At 36.7% G+C, this 25,778-nt stretch overlaps 1 protein-coding gene across 1 annotated transcript in view; it reads right to left on the bottom strand.

Moving 5' to 3' along the window:
• The window catches only part of MAP3K20 (mitogen-activated protein kinase kinase kinase 20), a 543,230-nt gene that overhangs the window by 28,558 nt on the left and 488,894 nt on the right, over positions 1–25,778 (bottom strand). The window contains exons 15-16 of the mRNA XM_053712840.1: positions 13,278–13,394; positions 12,324–12,398 (exon numbers count right to left, since the gene is read on the bottom strand). Coding sequence (XP_053568815.1) covers positions 12,324–12,398; positions 13,278–13,394 — 192 coding nt within the window. The remainder of the gene's footprint in view (positions 1–12,323; positions 12,399–13,277; positions 13,395–25,778) is intronic.

Here is a 25,778-nt window from a genome sequence, read left to right as displayed (position 1 = left end):
CGCCCCCAACGTCGCCGCCACTATACTAAATTTATTAACCCCTAAACCTAAGTCTAATCCTAACACCCCCTAACTTAAATATAATTAAAATAAATCTAAATAAAACCTACTATCATTACCTAATTAATTCCTATTTAAAACTAAATACTTACCTGTAAAATAAACCCTAAGCTAGCTACAATATAACTAATAGTTACATTGTAGCTAGCTTAGGGTTTATTTTTATTTTACAGGCAAGTTTGTATTTATTTTAACTAGGTAGACTAGTTAGTAAATAGTTATTAACTATTTACTAACTACCTAGCTAAAATAAATACAAATTTACCTGTAAAATAAAACCTAACCTGTCTTATACTAACACCTAACCTTACACTACAATTAAATCAATTACATAAATTAAATACAATTAACTAAATTACAAAAATAATAAACACTAAATTACACAAAATAAAAAAGAAATTATCAGATATTTAAACTAATTACACCTAATCTAATAGCCCTATCAAAATAAAAAAGACCCCCCACAAAATAAAAAAAACCTAGCCTAAACTAAACTACCAATAGCCCTTAAAAGGGCCTTTTGCGGGGCATTGCCCCAAATAAATCAGCTCTTTTACCTGTAAAAAAAAATACAAACAACCCCCCAACAGTAAAACCCACCACCCACACAACCAACCCCCCAAATAAAATCCTAACTAAAAAAACCTAAGCTCCCCATTGCCCTGAAAAGTGCCCAAACCCCTAATCTAAAACTAAAACCCACCCAATAAACCCTTAAAAAAGCCTAACACTAACCCCGAAGATCCACTTATAGAAGACCCGACATCAATCCTCAACGAAGCGGCAGAAGTCCTCATCAAAGCCGGCAGAAGTCTTCATCCAAGCGGTCGAAGTTTTCATCCAAGCCCGCAGAAGTCTTCATCCAGACGGCATCTTCTATCTTCCATCCGGCGGGCGGAGCGGCTCCATCTTCAAGACATCCGGTGCCGCGCATCCTCTTCAATCGAAGTCTTCTTGCAGAATGAAGGTTCCTTTAAATTACGTCATCCAAGATGGAGTCCCTTGAATTCTGATTGGCTGATAGAATTTTATCAGCCAATCGGAATTAAGGGTGAAAAAATCCTATTGGCTGATGCAATCAGCCAATAGGATTGAGCTCCAATCCTATTGGCTGATCCAATCAGCCAATATGATTTTTTCACCTTTAATTCCGATTGGCTGATAGAATTCAAGGGACGCCATCTTGGATGACGTCATTTAAAGGAACCTTCATTCTGCAAGAAGACTTCGATTGAAGAGCATGCTCCGCGCCGGATGTCTTGAAGATGGAGCCGCTCCGCGCCGGATGGATGAAGATAGAAGATGCCGTCTGGATGAAGACTTCGGCCGCTTAGATGAAGACTTCTGCCGGCTTTAATGAGGACTTCTGCCACTTCGTTGAGGATGGATGTCCGATCTTCAAAAACTATAAGTGGATCTTCGGGGGTTAGTGTTAGGCTTTTTTAAGGGTTTATTGAGTGGGTTTTATTTTTAGATTAGGGGTATGGGCACTTGAAAAAGAGCTAAATGCCCTTTTAAGAGCAATGCCCATCCAATGCCCTTTTCAGGGCAATGGGGAACTTAGGTTTTTTTAGTTAGGATTGTATTTGGGGGGGTTGGTTGTGTGGGTGGTGGGTTTTACTGTTGGGGAGTTGTTTGTATTTTTTTTACAGGTAAAAGAGCTGATTTCTTTGGGGCAATGCCCCGCAAAAGGCCCTTTTAAGGGCTATTGGTAGTTTAGTTTAGGCTAGGTTTTTTTTTTTTTATGGCTCTTTTTTATTTTGATAGGGCTATTAGATTAAGTGTAATTAGTTTAAATATCTGATCATTTCTTTTTTTATTTTGTGTAATTTAGTGTTTGTTTGTTTTTGTAATTTAGGTAATTGTATTTAATTTATGTAATTGATTTAATTGTAGTGTAAGGTTAGGTGTTAGTGTAAGACAGGTTAGGTTTTATTTTACAGGTAAATTTGTATTTATTTTAGCTAGGTAGTTAGTAAATAGTTAATAACTATTTAGTAACGTTTCTACCTAGTTAAAATAAATACAAATTTATTTTACAGGTAAGTATTTAGTTTTAAATAGGAATTATTTAGGTAATGAAAGTAGGTTTTATTTAGATTTATTTTAATTATATTTAAGTTAGGGGGTGTTAGGGTTAGACAGGTTTAGGGGTTAATACGTTTAGTATAGTGGCGGCAACATTGGGGGCGGAAGATTAGGGGTTAATAAATGTAGGTAGGTTGCGGCGATGTTAGGGGCAGCAGATTAGGGGTTAATAATATTTAACTAGTGTTTGCGATCGGGAGTACGGCGGTTTAGGGGTTAATATAGTTATTATAGTGGTGGCGACATTGGGGACGGCAGATTAGGGGTTAATAAGTGTAGGTAGGTTACGGCGACATTGGGGACGGGAGATTAGGGGTTAATAAATATAATGTAGGTGTCGGCGATGTTGGGGGCAGCAGATTAGTGGTTAATAAGTATAATGTAGGTGTCGGCGATGTCGGGGAGCTTTATGCTGCTTTATTGCAGGTGTTAGGCTTTTTTTCAGCCAGCTCTCCCCATTGATGTCTATGGGGAAATCGTGCATGAGCACGTAAAACCAGCTCACCGCAGCTTTCAGCAGCGCTGGTATTGGAGTGCAGTATGTAGCTCAATTTTGCTTTACGCTCACTTCTTGCCTGATAACGCGTTTTTTTTAAATTCTGTAATACCAGCGCTGTAGGTAAGTGAGCGGTGACAATAACTTGCAAGTTAGTACCGCACCCCTCATAACGCAAAACTCGTAATCTAGCCAATAGGCAGTAGATATCAGCAGTCACACTCAGAGTTTCAGCTTCTGTAAATGTGTGTAATCTGGGTTACTTCTGTAAACTAGAAAAACCATGAAAAAAATGAAAACTTAAAGGAATCGTCTATTCAAAATTAAACTTTCATGATTCAGATAGAGCATGCAATTTTAAGCAACTTTCTAATTTACTCCTATTGTCAATTTTTATTCGTTCTCTTTATTTGAATGTAAGCTTAGGAGCTAGCCCATTTTTGTTTTAGCACCTGGGTAGCGCTTGCTGATTATTGGCTACATTTAGACACCAATCAGCAAGCACTACCCAGGTGCTAAACCAAAAATGGGCCGGCTCCTATGCTTACATTCTTGCTTTTTCAGATAAAGATACCAAGAGAACAAAGAAAAAATTATAATAGGAGTAAATAAGAAAGTTGCTTAAAAATATCTGAATCATGAAAGTTTAATTTCAACTAGACTATTCCTTTAAAGCTTGTTTTGTTAGTAGCTTTGGTTTCATAACTCTAGCAGCACTGGTCCTCACACAACAGGACTACAGAATAGTGGATATGCTACAAAGTAACACAATATTTAAATAGACAGTTTAAAAAAAAAAGTACAATTGTAAATGCATAAACCCAAAATAAATTAAACATAAGGTAAATCAATGCAAGACCCAGATAATATATTAGCATTAAGAGACCAACATAATGAAGATATACACAACCTGATAGCACTTTAACTTTATCATGGAGTGGGATTGACCAATTAATACAAAATAAAATCCCAGAGATATAACACATTGTATTACACCTGGCACCAACATTGCCAGTTCCTACACATTATACACTCCCTGAGGGTTAGCAATACTTGTGGGAACCCACCCGAGAGTATAGCCCTAGCCCTGCAAGTAACAACATGGTGGGGAACCTGCATTATGATTGTCAAGAACACCTCTCCTGATCAGACTGTGACTGAGATGTGAAGAGTAAAAGTATAAACAAAACACTCTCTAAACTATTATAGCTAAAGAAAATACAAAAAAAACTTTTATCACCACCCACTTTCTGCAGTTAAATAAATTCTGGCACCATCTTAAAATTATTATATTGGAAATCGTAAGGAAAAAATAACTAAATGACTAACAGATTAAAAATCCCAAAGCATAATTTGGCAAAAATTTGTCAAAAAAATACAGTACTATTAATACCAGTCTCTTTGGTAACGTGAATTAAAATGTTAAGACAAAAGACAAAACCATAATAATAAATCTTTATTATGGCAAAAATGGTCACATTAGTAAAATACAGAAAAATATACAGAGGTACACTTTGAAATTACAGTTTTAAAAGAAAAAGAAGAAAAAAACAGTGCAGGTCCTAAGCCAGCCCATCCTGGTTAGAAGGGGGGTAAGAGAATCCACCCCAGCTTTGATGGCTCTAGAATTCTAAGCTAAAGAAAGTCCTGACTTTATTCTATTATCATAACTTTTGGACAGGCACACTTCATTTACCTGCAAGGGAGTCCAAGAAAGTCTTTAGGCCACCATTTAATTTTCCATTCTTAATTGTTCTAAGGCATTAGCATTTTCTGAGTCTGCCATTTTCTCTACCCTGCTGTACAGATCAGGCGCTTTTCATCTTCCACCAGCCAGCCATTAAGGGATACCACAGGGACTCACCATCTGTGACCTTAATCTGCAATATCTCCTGCAGGTGAGGGAGGACGCAGATCGCATTAGCAGAGGCTAGCTAATCTTGATGGCGGGAAACCACCATTGACATTATTTAGAAGCAGCGGCCTTCCTGGAGCAGGAAACCCCTTTCTCCTTACACAGTTCATCAGGGAATTGAATCTGAACTTCATCAAGTTTACATATATATGTAGGTTTGCAGTCAACTTTATTATACACTTGATTAAAGCATCACAAGGCTAAACTAAACTGATCTGCAACACAGTGCAAACTTCCCATAACAAGTATGCCATCATAGATAACGGTTGCAATTACTTTATCTCTACTGAGCCCAAATAGGGGATTGGTGGCAGTAATTTAATTATTTCTAACAGGAAACTGTGCATATATCTATGATCATTGCCTATACACTTAGGGATGGTTATATGCAGAGAAGCTCACTTCATTTTTACATGCTGTTGAATCAATTTACATGGATAGGTGTTAGACAGGATTTGGAGGACTTTGCAATATACCCTCTTCTTACCCCTGCTCTGGGTTTTAGCTGCAGAACAGGGATACCGTGAGAAAGCCTCATCAAAAGCCTCAAAATCTGAACCTTTTTTCATTCATGTTGCCCCTTCATAAGGAATGTTTGGATCATTAACCCCTTCTGATATGTGCGAATAACTCCACCACACAAGAGCAGACTCAACGGGCCCCTTCCCTGACATACTTATTCAGGAGCCTGCTAATAAAAAAAGCTTTAACCTGTTAAGGAAATACACTAACTTGAGAGCTTGTACATCCTTTATGGCCACAATGAAGGGACATACACAAGCTGTTAAAGAATGCTTTAATTCCTAATGGACAGGGTTCATAGGGCCCTCGCTAAACCTCCAACATCGTCAGCTTCCAGGGATGTGATCACTAAATTGCATTACTATCACATCAAGGGTCAGATTATGCAAGCGTTGAGAAGATTACCTTAAGTGACATTTGAAGGACATACCTTGCAATTATTTACAGATCTTTCACTCACCACCCTCAGGAGGAGGCGAGAGCTTAAACCTATAATCTCAGTTTTGATCAAAGCCCAAATTAAATATAGATGGAGCTTTTCCATTTAAGCCTACTTCTGCTCTTCTTTAAAAGGAGGACAATTCATCCTAGAAAAAGTGCAACTTGAGAAGGTAACCAAGAATACTACTCATTCTCCTAAACCACAGTGCAAAGGTATAACCTATGACTGGACACCAGTTGGAAGAAATGGTAAGAACAAAAGGCCCAGGCAAGAGCTTGATAGTCCTACCTGACTAATTCAGGCACTATACTGAACTCCATTACCTATGCCTTGAGTAGGCTTGTTTCTTGTTTTTGGGAAAATTTTCTTATGATTGACAATCTATGTGACTACCTACCTTCCTCACTAACACAAGATTATTGATATATGGTTTTTCATCTATGTTCCTCTCCCTTTGCCTTTCCCTCTCGTTGAGTCCACTAATACCAGCCTACACCATGGGTACTACTTCAATATCCCATGGTTGTACTTTGTTGTACCTGAACTTCTAGTTTGTTTCTGGTTAACTGTAATGTTATATAGTTAAAGTTATTTGTTTGTTTTGATTTCATTTGTTCTTTTACCAGGTCAAGATCACATAACTCAATGTTCAAGATGTCCTCTCTACTATTTATGTTCTATGTATCTGAATATTACAGCCTAATGCAGAGGGTAAGGTCCAGCCTTGAAGGTATGGGTGAGTCTAGAGGTGTCTTAACCAACATCTCTTTCCCATCCCTCTCCCTTCTCTTCTTCTGTACTCTCCCTTAATCTTAAAAATGTTGATAAATGTTGTTTCTCAACACTACATTCTAACATAAAAAGACACAAGGCCATATCCACATACAAATCCCTAAATACACATATAGTCCTCATGCAAGAGATTTACTTTACTAAAACAAAAATGCCCAAATACTGGCACACAACTTACACTACGCAATTTCACGCTACTTGCCAAAAAAAGAAGTGTGGAGTTTCCATTCTTATCCACTCTAGTCTCAATTTCAAAGAGGACAAGACTGTTATTGATAAAATGGGACGCTATATTATAGAAATAGGTAAAATTCATGATACCCCCATTATAATCGGAAATATATACACCCCAAATTAAGACCAGGCCTCTTTCCTAACTAAGATTAGCAAACTTCTAACAAATTGGAAACAATATCGCTTAATTTTAGGGGGTGATTTTAATCTAGTAGTGGATTCATAATTAGATAGATCACTATCCCATCTTTCCTCTCAAACCCGCAAATCTAAAAAAATACTGAATTATTTTTTTACTCGACCACAATTTGATTGACAGTTGGAGAGCTCATAATGCTAAAACAATACCTACTATTCCGCAGTGCATAATGTGTATTTGCGAATAGACCATATCCTAATTAGTCAGATTCTCTCTCCCCTTGTGGTGGCCTCTAAAATTACCTGGTCTGACCACAATATAGTAGCGACTAGCCTGACGGGCTTGATAGACCCTTCTAGAAATAAGAGTTGGACCCTAAACCCCACATTACAAAGAGGTAAACCATTCACACAAACTCTAAAGACAGCAATCAATAAATTCCTAGAGATTAACTGTAACACAGTAAAAAAAAAAATTGTTTGAGGAGCTCTTAACGCTTTCACACGAGGTATCCTGATCAAAGAATCTAGCCAAAAAACCCAGAAGAATCACAGCTTCAAATTAACAAACTTAAGGAGGAAATTATACAATTACAATTTAAACATAATCATACCTGTGATTATACTCCACTCCAAACTTTTAACTCCAAAAAATCATCCTTAGACAACTTGTTAACCCGGAGAAGCTACCAAATCAATATGACTTATTGATACACAATATTTTATCCATGCTAACAAACCCGGTAAGATGCTTGCCAATAAATTGAATATCACCAGATTAAATGAAAATAATTTTTGAATGAAGTCAGCACCTCTCACAAAATATCTTGGGGCACAGAAAAAAGGGGATTAGCCAGGTCCCAATATCACATTCCAAAATTCAAACGGATTTCCAGCCTCCAAGTCATAGTTTAAAAGACCTTTATTGTTTTATGCAGGGTCCATACAAAAAACAACAACATTTCAAACCAGCAATTGGTTCTAAGTCATGTCAAAATACCTATGTACAGGTGTGCCTTTTATACCCAACAAACAATTGTCAGCTTAATCAACACTGCCATCTTGTGTATTTTTTACAAAAAATTTTTTGTGTATATCACATGTGTATTTTTAAAAACACATTTACTTTAAAATCATATTAAAATAGAACAAACCTATACAAAATCTATACAAAATTAAATTTCAGAATCATGCAAGATTGATATTAAACAGGTTTAACTTAAAGGAACAGTAACCAAAGTCTTTATTAAGACCTTTGGGTTATAAAGCATTCAATTTTCTTATCCAAAACATTTCTCTTCTTTTTAATATAAGTTCCCTATCACCTCCCCTCCTGGGCCTAGCAACATGTTCTATTACTTGAAACCGTAATTGGCTAATATTATGTCCCATGGAGAGGAAGTGATAGGAAAGGGGGGCATCTTTGTTGTTAGTCCTAATATTCGATTTGTGTTCAGTCATTCTTTCCCTCACCTTCCTACTCGTTTCACCAACATAAATCCTAGCACAAGCACATTTAATTATATATATTGCATATGTACTTCTACAGGTCAAGTAATCCTTTATTTGATATTTTGTCCCATTTATAGGATGTAAAAAATTCTCACCCTTAATAATAGAGCTGCAATGACTACAATGCAAACAGGGATAGCATCCAGTTCTATTAGATCCTATTGGGGTTTGTACACTAGTCTTTCTACTACCTATATCTGCACGTACCAAAACATCTCTCAAGTTTTTGTTTTTTTATATGCCGTCATCGTATTTTGTTGAAAATTTTCAATCTGAGGGTTGCAATCTTTTAGAATATACCAATATTTATTAATAATATTTGAAATTTTAGGAGCCAAGGTATTATATTGGGTGACAAATATCATTCTATCACCTGTTTTTTTTTAATCTTTATTAGTTTGTTGGTTGTCATTATTATTTACAAGTTCAAGTTAGTCATTAATTAGCTTCTCAGGGTCACCAGATTAACATCAGTCCAACAAATCCAAATACCTAACGGGTCCACCACTAACCATCCACAAGTTATTGCGGATACTTTCGCCAATTTTTATCAGACCCTCTATGCTCCACCCACAAGCAGTAATAGAGCACAGCTCATAACAGACACACAATAATTCTTACAAGCATGTCAATTACCTAAACTTGATCCTGACAACCTAAATAAATTAAACTCCGCTATCACCTTGCAAGAGGTAAGGCAAACTATCCGTAATCTTAAAACTAGTAAAGCCCCAGGCCCTGATGGATACTCTGGCATCTTTTACAAACTATTTATAGATGAAATCAGCCCTTTATTGGTCACAACCTTTAATCACATTAATAGGAGGTAATATTCCCAATTAACTCTTAATAGCCCGCATCTCAGTAATTCTGAAACCCGGCAAAAAATAAACAGCATTGTAATAATTATAGGCCGATTTCCATCATAAACCAGGATATCAAGATTTTTTCCAAAATTTTAGCATCCAGGCTGAATGACCTATTACCCAAATTATACACCCAGATCAGATGGATTTTCATATTCTACAGGGAAGCCCCAGATAATGTTAGGAAATTGATAGCTCTAATTGATTATGCATCAACAAACAAAGTGCCTTCTCTGTTCCTCTCTTTGGACGCAGAGAAGGCATTTGAACGAGTAAACTGGAATTACTTAAACTCTGTTTTGGAAATAATGGATATCACAGGAATATTCAGCACTGCAATATACTCTTTCTACTCCCAACCATCAGCCTTTGTTCAAATAGTTAGATATAAGTCAAAACCTATATACATTTCAAATAGGACAAGACAGTGATGCCCCCTCTCACCACTGCTCTTTGCACTATGCATAAGAGCCACTAGCAGCCCATATTCAACAGAATAAAGACATTTCAGGGATCACTGTAAACTCTCATGAATATAAAATTAGTTTATTTGCAGATTATGTAATATTTTCTATCACCAAATCTATGATTTCTCTCCCCTTGATATACTCTACCATAGGCAGATTCATGAGAATCTCAGGTTATAAGATCAATAATGACAAATGTCAGGCTATTAGTATCAATCTACCACAGCACACTAAGAAATTTACCAAGCTTATCTTTAACTTCGTATGGGCAGAGAAAGGAAGGTGATACCTGGGTGTCACTCTTACTAATAAGATAGATTACTTATACCAACTTAACTACCTCCCATTGCTTTCCCAAATAAAAAGTATGTTTGTGAGATGGGATTGTATGGTCAATTAATTGCAATTAAGATGTCTATACTCCCAAAGTTACTGTATTTGTTTAGAATTCTCCCTATTACTGTTCCTGTGAACATGTTAAACAAACTTCAAAAAGACATTATTTCTTTTATATGAAAGAGGAAAAAACCCAGAGTCAACAGGCAAACGTTATGTCACCATAGAAGGAGGGGGAGTTATGGGTCTACCAGACTTACTTGCTTATTATTTTGCAGCTAGAACATCCCAAACAACTTTATGACATAATAAAACAGATAATATTCAAAGGGGCCCAGCTAGAATCAGATATGATAATGGTTTCTCCCATATACAAACTACTCTGTTCTGACAGAACTCATAGACCTCAAGCTTGGAGGACTTTCTCTTCCATCTCCCATACGATATCACTATGGGACTTCTTAAACAATAAATTTCCTCTACTATCAGAAAGGTCTAGGGCGACCCCGTTGGTTACCTTATCCAATTCTTTCGATGTTTCTCTCCAAGAAAAGTGGGCCAATAGAGGTCTGTATTGTATTGCTGACACCCTGATAGGCCAGACGTTTATAAACTATAATCATTATGCTGAACTTAATCCCCAAGACCGACCTAGCTGGCCTTCAATACCTCCAACTCCGAGCGAGAGTATCTCTAAATTGTACCCATTATTTAACATTCCTGCAACAACAACCAAACTCCCCTTTATGCAAAAATGGGAAACTGACATTAATTTTAACTGGTCAGATAAGAAATGGTATGCCATTCAAAATCTAGGTGCTTCTTTTTCGATTTGTGCTCATCTCAAGGAAAATTATATGAAAGTCGCATTTAGGTGGTACTTCCATCCTTCTAGACTGCACAATTCAGATCCGACTAAAGCGAAATGTCTTAGAGGGCATGAAGATAGGGGGATGTACTGTCGTCATGTTTCTAATATTTGGTCACAGACCTCCAAACTATTAAGCAAAATCTTGAATAAGAATATTGATTTATCCCCCACTCAAGCACTACTTCATGAGTCAGTACGAGGGAATACCCCTTAAGTTAATAAATTCATTGCCCTCATTTGTATGAATATATATTTACAATAAAAAATAAAAATGTTGCTGTGTGTGAAGAACATTGGAATGTGACATAAGTTAACATGGTCATGATATTCTAAGTCCTTTGGTTAGCTCGAAACAGATTTCGCTCAATTAACATCTTTTTTACTTTCAACTTGTAATACACACACTACCTGGCAAGCGCAAAAATCTTACTACTAGCAAAGTGCTAAATAGTGTACCACTTGTAATCTGGCCTTTACATGTTTGAACTCTACCTTTGAGTGAAGCAAACAGACAAACAGATCATATCGGTGTGCATGTGGTTTAATGTGGCTCAGTTACATAACTATTTTGATGCACATTACAAGGCATTCTTATCATGCACATCTACTTTGCGGTGTCCCCCTTCTAATCCGGATTCTCCACAGCAGATGGGGCAAGGAGACTGCAGTCCCTTTTCTTATTGCTGCCTCTGTCTTGGAGGCCCTGTGATGTCACCACTAGCACCCATGCTAATGTTTCAAGGGGGAGGCGAGACTACCTACTGATGCAGGTACTAGTAGTGGGAAGCCAGGTGGCTGAGGGAAAGGGCTTTGCAAGCCCATATCTCAGCCCTTTCAACTGAGATGTCACAAGCCCTGCAAGTTGCTGGTGATCACCATAAAAATGGCGATTATCTGCAGAAATATTTAAATTGTTGTTTAACCTCAGGTGAGATTTAACGGTGCTCCTATTTCTCCCACTGTTTGGGCTAGAGGGGCAAGTGACCACTCACTTGAAAGAGGGGAGTCTGCCTAGGAGACAAAAAAATCCAATGGGCTGAGGAAATGAATTTGGAAGCCCTTATCTCAGCCCACAGACTAATTACAGGGAGTCTGCCCTTTTAAATAAAGGGTCACATGCCCCTGTAAGTTGGAGGTTGGAGGAAGATACCTGCAGCAGTATAAAAATGCTGTTTAACCAGGAAAGGAGGGGGCTATAATGGAGCCCCTATCTCCCCCCTGTTTGGGCTAGAGGGACAAATGACCCCTTCGTTCAAATGAGACTACTTGCCCCCCTAGGATGCAGCTGATCACTATTAAACAGTGATTTCTAGTGGTGAGGTAGGGGGCTACTACATAGCCCCTATCTCCCTATCTGATTTAAAGAGGGGGTAAAGAACAATCACGTGAAAGACAGAATTCCCCTTTTTTCATGTGAGCAGTCATCCCACCATGGTAACTGTACATTTATTAATCTAATAGTCCTTTGACTTCAAAACTAATATCAGTATGAATTACCTGTAACTTAAGCTCTTGTAAAAGTAAGAATAAAGTGACTGGATTCTCCTTTTTTCTACTTTCAAGTTTTTATTATAAGTAACTTACCTCATATGTCACAGTGCACTCAACAGTCTCCATGTCTGATATTCCCACAATCCACCTCTCCATTACAAATGGTGGCTAAAGAAACAATAAACAAATACTTATCACTTGAAGATAGTAATTGTATGATTTTATGAAAATTATAATTATTTTATAATGCATATGTAATTAGAAAAACTGCAACAAGCATTGGTCACTAACACAATATTTTGGCTGATGTCTATCATATTATACTCTTCATTTATCCATGAGGAATTAGCTAATTCATTCTGTGATTTTATTCACGAAATTTTTAATAGAGATGCTGGAAGTATTTACAAGTGGATGTGTGTGTGTGTGTGCGCACGCACGTTTGTGTATTTGTGTATGCATGGGTGTGCATGTGTGTGTGAGTGTATGCATGTGTCTGTGCATACATATATATATCTTGAAAAAAAGGTTAAAGATATTGGGCCAGATTTAATATGCAGCGGATTCTGCTTTATCCACCCGATGTTTTTGGCTCGCCGGAAACTTAAGATAAGAAGCAGCGGTCGTAAGGTGGAGGACTGCAATCATCCCGATCAGATACAATCGGGATGATTGACACCCCCTGCTAGCGGCCGATTGGCCGCGAATGTGCAAGGCCGGCATTGCACAAGCATTTTACAACAAATGCTTGTGCAATGTTAAATGCTGACAGCGTATCCTGTTGGCATTTAGCGATGCCTGGTGGACATGATTCGCTATAGACCCCATTGTCTCTCACTACTCATCCTTAGGGACAGATTGCTTATTGACAGAGATGAACAATTTCCATATCCCTATGTGTGGACAGGGACATGTTACCATTAACATAGCCAAAAACTATAACAGATTAAAGACAAAACCCTCTTTTAAACACAAGGGAGAAAACATTTTGCGGCTGTCAAAGAACATTGCTATGAATTTAAAAAAATGGATCTTTTAGTATCTTACTTTTGTCATCTTTAGAACCTCAGCATCAGGGTGATTCCTGGTAAATGTCACATCTTTTATATAGGTTATTGCAATTTCATCTCCATCTAACTCCATATACATTTTCCATTTACAATCCTAAAAAATAAACAGTTTTTAGACATTTATTTACCAAGCACATTTCAGTAATATGTAGCATGAGCAAAACATATCTACAACTATTTGAATGCAATGCAGACAAAGGATATGTATGTTGGTAATATATAGTAAATCACAGTCAGTCATAGTACAAAGTTATGTGCCCCACTCAAGATATTAAGTACTAACTATCAAGAAGGCGCTTGTTCTGGACGTTTTAGACAAAATATCTCTAATGCTAACAGCAGTTGTCTTCCCTGTCTTATGAGTCATATAATTATTTTCTAACTATTGTCACCTTTCTTGGGAAATAATATCAGGTAGGCAAATATTAGAAAGTTAATGTGCTAAGTTAGGCCCAAGGCAACTTGGTGTTCACACTATTTACTTTTACTTTATCCCTCTAGGAGCCATGTTGATTTTTTTTTACAGGAGCATCGCCCCCATAGTAAAAAATATTCACCTAGATTTAGAGTTTTGCGTTAGAAGGGGTGCGTTAGCTACGTGTGTTTTTTTCCCCCCGCACCTTTTAAATAATGCTGGTATTTAGAGTTCTCTGAAGGGCTGCGTTAGGCTCCAAAAAGGGAGCGTAGAGCATAATTTACCGCCACTTCAACTCTAAATACCAGCGTTGATTACGGACGCAGCCAGCTTAAAAAACGTGCTTGTGCACGATATCCCCATAGGAAACAATGGGGCAGTTTGAGCTGAAAAAAAAACCTAATACCTGCAAAAAAGCAGCGTTCAGCTCCTTACGCAGCCTCATTGTTTCCTATGGGGAAACACTTCCTAACCTAACTCCCTAACATGTACCCCGAGTCTAAACACCCCTAACCTTACACTTATTAACCCCTAATCTGCCGCCCCACGCTATTGCTGACCCCTGCATTTTATTATTAACCCATAATCTGCCGCTCCGTACACCGCCGCAACCTACATTATAGCTATGTACCCCTAATCTGCTGCCCTTAACATCGCCGACCCCTATATTATATTTATTAACCCCTAATCTGCCCCCCCCCCCCCCAACGTCGCTGCTACCTTACCTACACTTATTAACCCCTAATCTGCCGACCGGACCTCACCGCTACTCTAATAAATGTATTAACCCCTAAAGCTAAGTCTAACCCTAACACTAACACCCCCCTAAGTTAAATATAATTTAAATCTAACGAAATAAAATAAATCTTATTAAATAAATTAATCCAATTTAAAGCTAAATACTTACCTGTAAAATAAACCCTAATATAGCTACAATAAAACAAATAATTATATTGTAGCTATTTTAGGATTTATATTTATTTTACAGGCAACTTTGTATTTATTTTAACTCGGTACAATAGCTTTTAAATAGGTAATAACTATGTAATAGCTACCAAGTTAAAATAATTACAAAATTACCTGTAAAATAAATCCTAACCTAAGTTGCAATTAAACCTAACACTACACTATCAATAAATTAATTAACTAAACTATCTACAATTATCTACAATTAAATCAACTAAACTAAATTACAAAAAAAACGAACACTAAATTACAAAAAATAAAAAAGATTACAAGAATTTTAAACTAATTACACCTACTCTAAGCCCCCTAAACTAATAACAAAGCCCCCCAAAATAAAAAAAATGCCCTACCCTATTCTAAAATAAAAAGTTAACAGCTCTATTACCTTACCAGCCCTTAAAAGGGCCTTTTGCGGGGCATGCCCCAAAGAAAACAGCTCTTTTGCATTTAAAAAAACATACAATACCCCCCCAACATTACAACCCACCACCCACATACCCCTAATCTAACTCAAACACCCCTTATAAAACCTAACACTAAGCCCCTGAAGATCTCCCTACCTTATCTTCACCACGCTGGGTATCACCGATCCGTCCAGAAGAGGGTCCAAAGTCTTCATCCTATCCGGCAAGAAGAGGTCCAGAAGAGGGTCCGAAGTCTTCATCCTATCCGGCAAGAAGAGGACATCCGGACCGGTAGACATGTTCATCCAGGCGGCGTCTTCTATCTTCATCCATCCGGCGCAGAGCGGGACCATCTTGAAGCAGCCGACGCGGATCCATCCTCTTCTTCCGGCGACTCCCGACGAATGAAGGTTCCTTTAAGTGACGTCATCCAAGATGGCGTCCCTCGAATTCTCATTGGCTGATAGGATTTTATCAGCCAATCGGAATTAAGGTAGGAAAAATCTGATTGGCTGATTGAATCAGCCAATCAGGATGGATCCGTGTCAGCTGCTTCAAAATGGTCCCGCCGAATGGATGAAGATAGAAGATGCCGCCTGGATGAACATGTCTACCGGTCCGGATGTCCTCTTCTTGCCAGATAGGATGAAGACTTCGGACCCTCTTCTGGACCTCTTCTTGCCGGATAGGATGAAGACTTCGGACTGTCTTCTGGACGAATCGGTGATACCCGGCGTGGTGAAGATAAGGTAGGAAGATCTTCAGGGGCTTAGTGTTAGGTTTTTTAAGGGGTGTTTGGGTTAGATTAGGGGTATGTGGATGGTGGGTTGTAATGTTGGGGGGGTATTGTATGTTTTTTTTAAATGCAAAAGAGCTGTTTACTTTGGGGCATGCCCCACAAAAGGCCCTTTTAAGGGCTGGTAAGGTAAAAGAGCTGTTAACTTTTTATTTTAGAATAGGGTAGGGCATTTTTTTATTTTGGGGGGCTTTGTTATTTTTTTAGGGGGCTTAGAGTAGGTGTAATTAGTTTAAAATTCTTGTAATTTTTTTTTATTTTTGTAATTTAGTGTTTGTTTTTTTTGTAATTTAGTGTAGTTGATTTAATTGTAGATAGTTTAGTTAATTAATTTATTGAAAGTGTAGTGTTAGGTTTAATTTTAACTTAGGTTAGGATTTATTTTACAGGTATAAAATAAATCCTAACCTAAGTTAAAATTAAACCTAACACTACACTTTCAATAAATGAATTAACTAAACTATCTACAATTATCTACAATTAAATCAAATAAAATAAATTACAAAAAAAAACAAACACTAAATTACAAAAAATAAAAAAAAATTACAAGAATTTTAAACTAATTACACCTACTCTAAGCCCCCTAAAAAAATAACAAAGCCCCCCAAAATAAAAAATGCCCTACCCTATTCTAAAATAAAAAGTTAACAGCTCTTTTACCTTACCAGCCATTTTGTGATTATTTTAACTAGGTAGCTATTAAATAGTTATTAACTATTTAATAGCTATTGTACCGAGTTAAAATAAATACAAAGTTGCCTGTAAAATAAATATAAATCCTAAAATAGCTACAATATAATTATTCGTTATATTGTAGCTATATTAGGGTTTATTTTACAGGTAAGTATTTAGCTTTAAATAGGATTAATTTATTTAATAAGATTTATTTTATTTCGTTAGATTTAAATTATATTTAATTTAGGGGGGTGTTAGTGTTAGGGTTAGACTTAGCTTTAGGGGTTAATACATTTATTAGAGTAGCGGCGAGCTCCGGTCGGCAGATTAGGGGTTAATAAGTGTAGTTAGATAGCGGCAACGTGGGGGGGGGGCAGATTAGGGGTTAATAAATATTATGGAGGTGTCGGCGATGTTAGGGGCAGCAGATTAGTGGTACATAGGGATAATGTAGGTTGCGGCGGTGTGCGGTCGGCAAATTAGGGGTTAAATTTTTTTATTAGAGTGGCGGCGATGTGGGGGGACCTCCGTTTAGGGGTACATAGGTAGTTTATGGGTGTTAGTGTACTTTAGAGCACAGTAGTTAAGAGCTTTATGAACCGGCGTTAGCCCATAAAGCTCTTAACTCCTGACTTTTTTCTGCGGCTGGAGTCTTGTCGTTAGAGTTCTAACGCTCACTTCAGCCAAGACTCTAAATACCAGCGTTAGAAAGATCCCATTGAAAAGATAGGATACGCAATTGACTTAAGGGGATCTGTGGTATGGGAAAGTCGCAGCTGGAAAGTGAGCGTTAGACCCTTTTCTGACTGACTCTAAATACCAGCGGGCGGCCAAAACCAGCGTTAGGACCCCTTAACGCTGGTTTGGAGGGCTAACGCAGAACTCTAAATCTAGGCGATTGCTTTCTGAATGTGTCCCCTATTTAAATCCTTTACGGCTAGATTACGAGTTTTGCGTTATGAGCAGCTCAGTGCTAACTTGCAAGTTATTTCCACCACTCACCTCCCTATAGCGCTGCTATTACAGGTTTGCAAAAACCCGGCGTTAGTAGGCAATATTGCAGCGTTGAGCTCCATTGAGCTCCATACCACACCCAAATACCAGCGCTGCTTTGAGCTGGGTTTACGTGCTCATGCAGGATTTCCCCATAGACATCAATGGGGAGAGCCAGCTAAAAAAAAGCCTAACACCTGCAATAAAGGAGCGTAAAGCTCCGGAATGCAGCCCCATTAATTCCTATGGGGAAATAAAAAGTTATGTTTACACCTAACACCCTAACATAAACCCTGAGTCTAAACACCCCTAATCTGCCGCCCCCGACATCGCTGACACCTACATTATACTTATTAACCCCTAATCTGCCACCCCTGACATTGCCAATGCCTGTCTATAGTTATTAACACCTAATCTGCCGTCCCCAACATCTCCGCGACCTACCTACACTTAACCCCTAATCTGCTGCCCGACACCGTCGCCACCTACATTACACTTATTAACACCTAATATGTCACCCCCAATGTCGCCGCCACCTACATTACAGTTATTAACCCCTAATCTGCCGTCCCCAATATCGCCACCACTATACTAAAGTTATTAACCCCTAATCTGCCGCCCCCAATGTCGCTGCCACTATACTAAAGTTATTAACCCCTAAACCTAACCCTAAGTCTAACCCTAACCATAACACCACTAACTTTAACATAATTAAAATAAATCTAAATAAAAATTACAATTATACCTAAATAATTCCTATTTAAAACTAAATACTTACCTATAAAATGAACCCTAAGCTAGCTACAATATAACTAATAGTTATATCATAGCTATCTTAGGTTTTATTTTTATTTCACAGGTAAGTTTGTATTTATTTTAACTAGGTAGACTAGTTAGTAAAAAGTTATTAACTATTTACTAACTACCTAGTTAAAATAAATATAAATTTACCTGTAATATAAAACCTAACCTGTCTTACACTAACACCTAACCTTACACTACAATTAAATCAATTACATTAATTAAATACAATTAACTAAATTACAAAACATAATAAACACTAAATTACACAAAATAAAAAAGAAATTATCAAATATTTAAACTAATTAAACCTAATCTAATAGCCCTATCAAAATAAAAAAGCCCCCCCAAAATAAAAGAAACCCTAGCCTAAACTAAACTGCCAATAGCCCTTAAAAGGGCCTTTTGCTGGGCATTGCCCCAAAGATATCAGCTCTTTTACCTGGCAAATAAAAATACAAACATACCCCTAAAACAGTAAAACCCACCACCCACACAACCAAACCCCCCAAATAAAATGCTATCTAAAAACCAAAGCTCCCCATTGCCCTGAAAAGGGCATTTGGATGGGCATTGCCCTTAAAAGAATAGAATTCTATCAGCCAATCGGAAATAAAGGTGAAGAAAATCCTATTGGCTGATGCAATCAGCCAATAGGATTGAGCTTGCATTCTATTGGCTGATTGGAACAGCCAATAGAATGCAAACTCAATCCTATTGGCTGATTGGATCAGCCAATAGAATGCAAACTCAATCCTATTGGCTGATTGGATCAGCCAATAGGATTGAATCTCCGTGTCGGAAGGATGAAGATAGAAGATGCCGTCTAGATGAAGACTTCTGCCCGTCTGGAGGACGACTTCTTGCCGCTTGGATGAAGACTTCTCCCAGCTTCGTTGAGGACTTCTGCCCGCTTGGATGAAGACTTCTCCTGGCTTCGTTGAGGATGGATGTCCGGTCTTCAAAACCTGTAAGTGGATCTTCGGGGGTTAGTGTTTTTAAGGGTTTATTGGGTGGGTTTTATTTTTAGCTTAGGGTTTGGGCTGAAAAAGAGCTAAATGCCCTTTTAAGGGCAATGCCCATCCAAATGCCCTTTTCAGGGCAATGGGGAGCTTAGGTTTTTTTAGATAGGATTTTAATTGGGGGGTTCGGTTGTGTGGGTGGTGGGTTTTACTATTGGGGGGTTGTTTGTATTTTTTTACAGGTAAAAGAGCTGATTTTTTAAGGGCTATTGGCAGTTTAGTTTAGGTTAGGGTTTTTTTATTTTGGGGGGCTTTTTTATTTTGATAGGGCTATTAGATTAGGTGTAATTAGTTTAAATATTTGATAATTTCTTTTTTATTTTGTGTAATTTAGTGTTTATTATTTTTTGTAATTGAGTTAATTGTATTTAATTAATCTAATTGATTTAATTGTAGTGTTAGGTGTTAGTGTAAGACAGGTTAAGTTTTATTTTACAGGTAAGTTTGTATTTATTTTAACTAGGTAGTTAGTAAATAGTTTATAACTATTTACTAACTAGTCTACCTAGTTAAAATAAATACAAACTTAGCTGTGAACTAAAAATAAAACCTAAAATAGATAGAATAGAATACAGGTAAGTATTTAGTTTTAAATAGGAATTATTTAGGTATTAATTGTAATTTTTATTTAGATTTATTTTAATTATGTTAAAGTTAGTGGGTGTTAGGGTTAGGGTTAGACATAGGGTTAGGTTTAGGGTTTAATAACTTTAGTATAGTGGCCGTGATTTTGGGGGCATCAGATTAGGGGTTAATAACAATAATGTAAATTGCGGCGATGTTAGGGACAGCAGATTATGGGTTAACAATATTTAACTAATGTTTGCGATGCGGGAGTACGGCGGTTTAGGGGTTAATATGTTTTTTATAGTGGTGGTGATGTCGGGAGCAGCAGATTATGGGATAAGAAATTTATTTTAGTGTTTGCGATGCGGGAGGGCTTCGGTTTAGGGGTTAATAGGTAGTTTATGGGTGTTAGTGTACTTTTTAGCACTTTAGTTATACATTTTATGTTACGGCTTTGTAACATAAAACCCATAACTACTGACTTTCAGTTTACGGTACGGATCTTGTAGTTATAGGCTGTACCGCTCACTTTTGGCCTCCCAGGCAAACTCGTAATACCGGCGCTGTGGAAGTTCCATTGAAAAAGGACTTTTTGAAAGCTGTGGTAGTTACCTTGCGTGACACCCCTAACCCTAACAGCCAATAGAATGTGAGCTCAATCCTATTAGCTGATTGGATCAGCCAATAGGATTGAACTTCAATCCTATTGGCTGATTGCATCAGCCAATAGGATTTTTTCTACCTTAATTCCGATTGGCTGATAGAATTCTATCAGCCAATCGGAATCTAAGGGACACCATCTTGGATGACGTCACTTAAAGGTACCTTCATTCAGCATTAGTCGTCGGATGAGGAGGATGCTCCACGTCGGATGTCTTGAAGATGGACCCACTCCGCGCCAGATGGATGAAGATAGAAGATGCCATCTGGATGAAGACTTCTGCCCGTCTGGATGACCATTTCACCCGGCTTGGATGAAGACTTCTCCCGGCTTCATTGAGGACTTCGGCACGGCTTGGATGAAGACTTCTCCCGGTAAGTTGATCTTCAGGGGGTTAGTGTTAGGTTTTTTTAAGGGTGTATTGGGTGGGTATTATTTTTAGGTTAGGGACTTTGGGCTGCAATAGAGCTATCTGCCCTTTTAAGAGCAATGTCCATCCAAATGCCATTTTCAGGGCAATGGGGAGCTTAGGTTTTTTTTAGATAGTATTTTATTTGGGGGGTTGGTTGTGTGGATGGTGGGTTTTACTGTTGGGGGGTTGTTTGTATTTTTTTTTACAGGTAAAAGAGCTGATTACTTTGGGGCAATGCCCCACAAAAGGACCTTTTAAGGGCTATTGGTAGATTAGTTTAGGCTAGGTTTTTATTTTTTTATTTTTTTATTTTAATAGGGCTATTAAATTAGGTGTAATTAATTTAAATATCTGTAATTTGTTTATTATTTTCTGTAATTTAGTGTTTGTTTTTTGTACTTTAGCTAATTTAATTTAGGTAATTGTATTTAATTTAGTTAATTTATTTAATTATAGTGTAGTGTTAGGTGTTATTGTAACTTAGGTTAGGTTTTATTTTACAGGCAAATTTGTATTTATTTTAGCTAGGTAGTTATTAAATAGTTATTAACTATTTAATAACTATTCTACCTAGTTAAAATAAATACAAACTTGCCTGTAAATTAAAAATAAACCCTAAGATAGCTAATGTAACTATTAGTTATATTGTAGCTTTCTTAGGGTTTATTTTACAGGTAAGTATTTAGTTTAAATAGGAATAATTTAGTTAATTATAGGAATTTTTATTTAGATTTATTGTAATTATATTTAAGTTAGGGGGTGTTAGGGGTTAATAACTTTAATGTTGGGGTGGCAGATTAGGGGTTAATAAATGTAGGTAGGTTGCGGCGACATTGGGGAAGGCAGATTAGGGGTTAATAAATAGTATGTAGGTGTCTGCGATGTTGGGGGCAGCAGATTAGGGGTTAATAATTATAATGTAGGTGTTGGCAATGTCGGGGGTGGCAGATTAGGGTTAATAAGTGTAAGATTAGGGGTGTTTAGGGTGTTAGGTGTAGACATAACTTTAATTTCCCCATAGGAATCAATGGGGCTGCAGTAAGGAGTTTTACGCTGCTTTTTTGCAGGTGTTAGGCTTTTTCTCAGCCGGCTCTCCCCGTTGATTCCAATGGGGAAATCGTGCATGAGCACATACGACCAGCTCACCGCTGACTTAAGCAGTGCTGGTATTGGAGTGCGGTAATGAGCAAAATTTTGCTCAACGCTCACTTCTTGTCTTTTAACGACGGGTTTCTGAAAACTCGTAATACCAGCGCTGTAGGTAAGTGAGCAGTGAGACAAAACTGCTCGTTAGCACCGCATAGCCTCTAACGCAAAACTCGTAATCTAGGCCATAATTTTTTCATGAACCAGGGTGGAAAAAAATCATTGATTTAAAAAAAAAATCAGATTTTATTCGTTTAAGTCAATTTGTTTTCCAATTTAAATATGATTTTTTTTTAAATAAAATGCTTTTTGAGGAGAATTTTTATCTAAAGATAATTTTTGATTTAACATACATTGGGTTAGATTACAAGTGGCATGCTATTTAGCACTTATGCTTGAGCGCAAACACCACTGGAAGTAAACTTTTTTATGCATGCGGGTTAGAATGCGTATTACAAATTAAAGTAAATGGTTTGTGCTCGAGCGAAACCTGGCGCTCCTAACTTCAGAACTTTGGATATTGCTACTGTGTTAACTTCTTCTCCCTAAAGACTTTAATAGAGTGGCTGATGAATAAAAAGCCAACACTGGGTTAAACCAAGCGCACTCAACCTGACATGAATTATTCATATTTTACACAGCATATTTTTTTAATATTTATATAGGTATATTCAGATATATATAGGAATATATATTTAAAAATACAAACCATATTTTCTCCTATGTGAAGAACAATGGAATGCATTTTTTTTTATGTTTTCAAGTATTTAAAGGGACAATGTACTTATATAAGGGCTTATCTTTTGCCCCAAAAAAGAATCTAGATAAATTCCAGGTATTCATTGATTTCCAGAGATTCATAAGAAACATTACGCTTAAGAGATTTTTTGCTCAAAAAAATACACAGTCTGGAGCTAGATACAAAAGTGTACTTCAGGTTGATGATGTTGAAACTCTGGAAAACATGAATTTATTATTAGGAAGTGACTCTCCCATTGAATCAAATGACATTTTTATACATAGCGATAAAAAAGCTAAATCTACATTTTACCCAATCAATGCACAAGGTGAATATATTAAGACTTTTAAGAATTTAGTCGAAAAAGAACTTGAATCATTACCAGTTGATATAAATTTTAAAGATAACCTTAACAAATTTGAAAGAAGTAGTTTGAATCAATTGATGAAAAATAACAATATCACTATCCGCCAAGCCGACAAAGGTGGGGGGATAGTGATACAGGATCTTAAGTTTATATTGCTGAAGCATTACGTTTATTAAATGATTCAACTACATATAATAAATTAAAGAATGACCCCACAAAGGCATTTTTATTAGAACTAAAAGGTGTTTTAAGTATAGGATTGTCAGAAAAAATTCTAACTAAAGATGAGTTTAATTTTTTATATAATGAACACCCTAGATTGGCGGTTATGTATCATCTTCCCAAGATACATAAATCGGTCTCCAACCCTCCAGGGAGACCGATTGTATCTGGGATAGATTCATTAACGGCCAATCTATCGAGTTACATTGATTATTTTCTGAATCCACTTGTTACTCAACTTAATTCTTATCTTAGGGATGGTGTACACCTAATACAGGAACTTAAGAAGGTTAAATGGAATAGTGATATGAGATTCATCACTTGTGATGTAACCTCATTGTACACCATAATACAACATTCAATTGGAATAAAGGCTAGTTCATATTTTTTAAAGAAAAAAAGAATCTTTCCAGACCATCAAATTAAGTTTTTAGAACATTGTATGAAATTTATCTTAGAACACAACTATTTTCAATTTGAAAAGGATTTTTACCATCAAATATGTGGCACTGCGATGGGGACGAAATTTGCCCCATCGTATGCTAATTTATTTATGGGTTTATTTGAAGATGAATTTATTTATAGAGATGGCCCTTTTAAACATAATTTAATATTCTATAAGCGTTTTATCGATGATGTTTTTATAATTTGGGAGGGATCAGAGATTGAGGCAGCTAATTTTATTGACTTTTTAAACACCAATGAGTTCAATGTAAAATTTGTTGGTAATATACAAAACCAAATGATTGAATTCTTAGATCTATTGGTGTTTGTAGAGGACAATAAAATTTATACTAAGAATTATAGAAAATCAGTGCACAGTAACAGCTTATTGCATGCCACTAGTGGCCATTACAAAAAATGGGTAAAAAATATTCCCAAAAGTCAATTTATAAGGCTAAAAAGGAATTGTTCTAGAGTAAGTGACTACCATACTGAAGCAGAAGTTTTAAAAGAAAAATTAATTTGTAAGGCCCATAATGGGGAACATGTCACATATATCATGGATCAAGTGGAGATTTTAGATAGGGAAACATTATTAAGTAAACAAAAAGAAAAATCTTGTGGACAAGATAAACAGTCTGTCAAATTTATCACCACATATGGTGAGGGTATTATGAATGTGAAGAAAATATTGCATAAATATTGGCCTATATTAAAGGGGGACCCCCTATTAAAAGAAAGTTTAGATATAAATCCGAAGGTAGTGTATAGGAAGAATACTAGTTTAAAGAATTTACTTGCCCCCAGTAAGTTAAAAGAGAGTAAACCAATACAATGTAATATTAATGATAACTTTTTGAGTTTAAAGGGCACATATAGATGCCATAAAGCAAGATGTCCTATGTGCAAATGCATTAATAAAGAGAGATCTGTTTTTAGATCAGTAACAGGACAAGAGTTTAGGGTTAAACAATTTATTACCTGTAAGAGTACCTATGTAGTTTATTTATTAGAGTGCAGCTGTGGGCTAAAGTATGTAGGTCGTACGAAGAGATGCCTATCAAAAAGATATAGTGAACATGTTTACAACATAAAAAAACCAATATTAAAACATAGTGTACCAATTCATTACTCTCAGAGCCATGCATGTGATCCAAAATGCTTGACTGTGAAAGGTATTGAAATGGTCAAACCCAATCCTAGGGGTGGCAATAGACTTTTGGACCTTAGGCGCAGAGAGACATTTTGGATATATAAACTGGGGACTCTCGCGCCTAATGGTCTAAATGTTGATTTAGATGTGGCAGCTTTTATTACGTAGACTGACTTTCTTTTAGGTTTTAAAAGTTATCAACAATCTGATTGCGGACTAGAAGGTGTTGTTATATAGCTATTAATATGAATTGGTGTATCAGTTTAGATTTTTATAAGTATTGGAATTATATGATAATGTATGTAGTTATTTTATTGTATTTTTTAAAAAATTGTTATAATGTTTTTAGAAAAATAGAAGGTAATTTATTATAGAATTAATTATTTTTATATGTTTTTTAATACTAACCATTTGAGGTGAAATGATGCTATATATGTTATTAATTGGTTTTAGGGAATCGAAACAAGATAGGTATTTGTGTATTATGTATATAATATCAATTGTAATTTAATGGTCATTCTGCTCATGAAAGCTAGATGGCGCTAGTAGATTGTGTATAAATAGAGTAGTAAAGGATTGGTAATTATTCCTCTTGACAAAGCGCCCAGCAGGGGGCGAGAAACGCGTTGAGGCCGAGATCCAGAGAGCACTGTGAGTCAGTGTATGCAGACGGAGTGTTTAACAGAATCAGCTGT

This window comes from Bombina bombina, chromosome 1, assembly GCF_027579735.1.
Source record: "Bombina bombina isolate aBomBom1 chromosome 1, aBomBom1.pri, whole genome shotgun sequence".
Lineage (NCBI taxonomy): Eukaryota > Metazoa > Chordata > Amphibia > Anura > Bombinatoridae > Bombina > Bombina bombina.
This window is presented reverse-complemented; position numbering and strand designations above follow the sequence as displayed.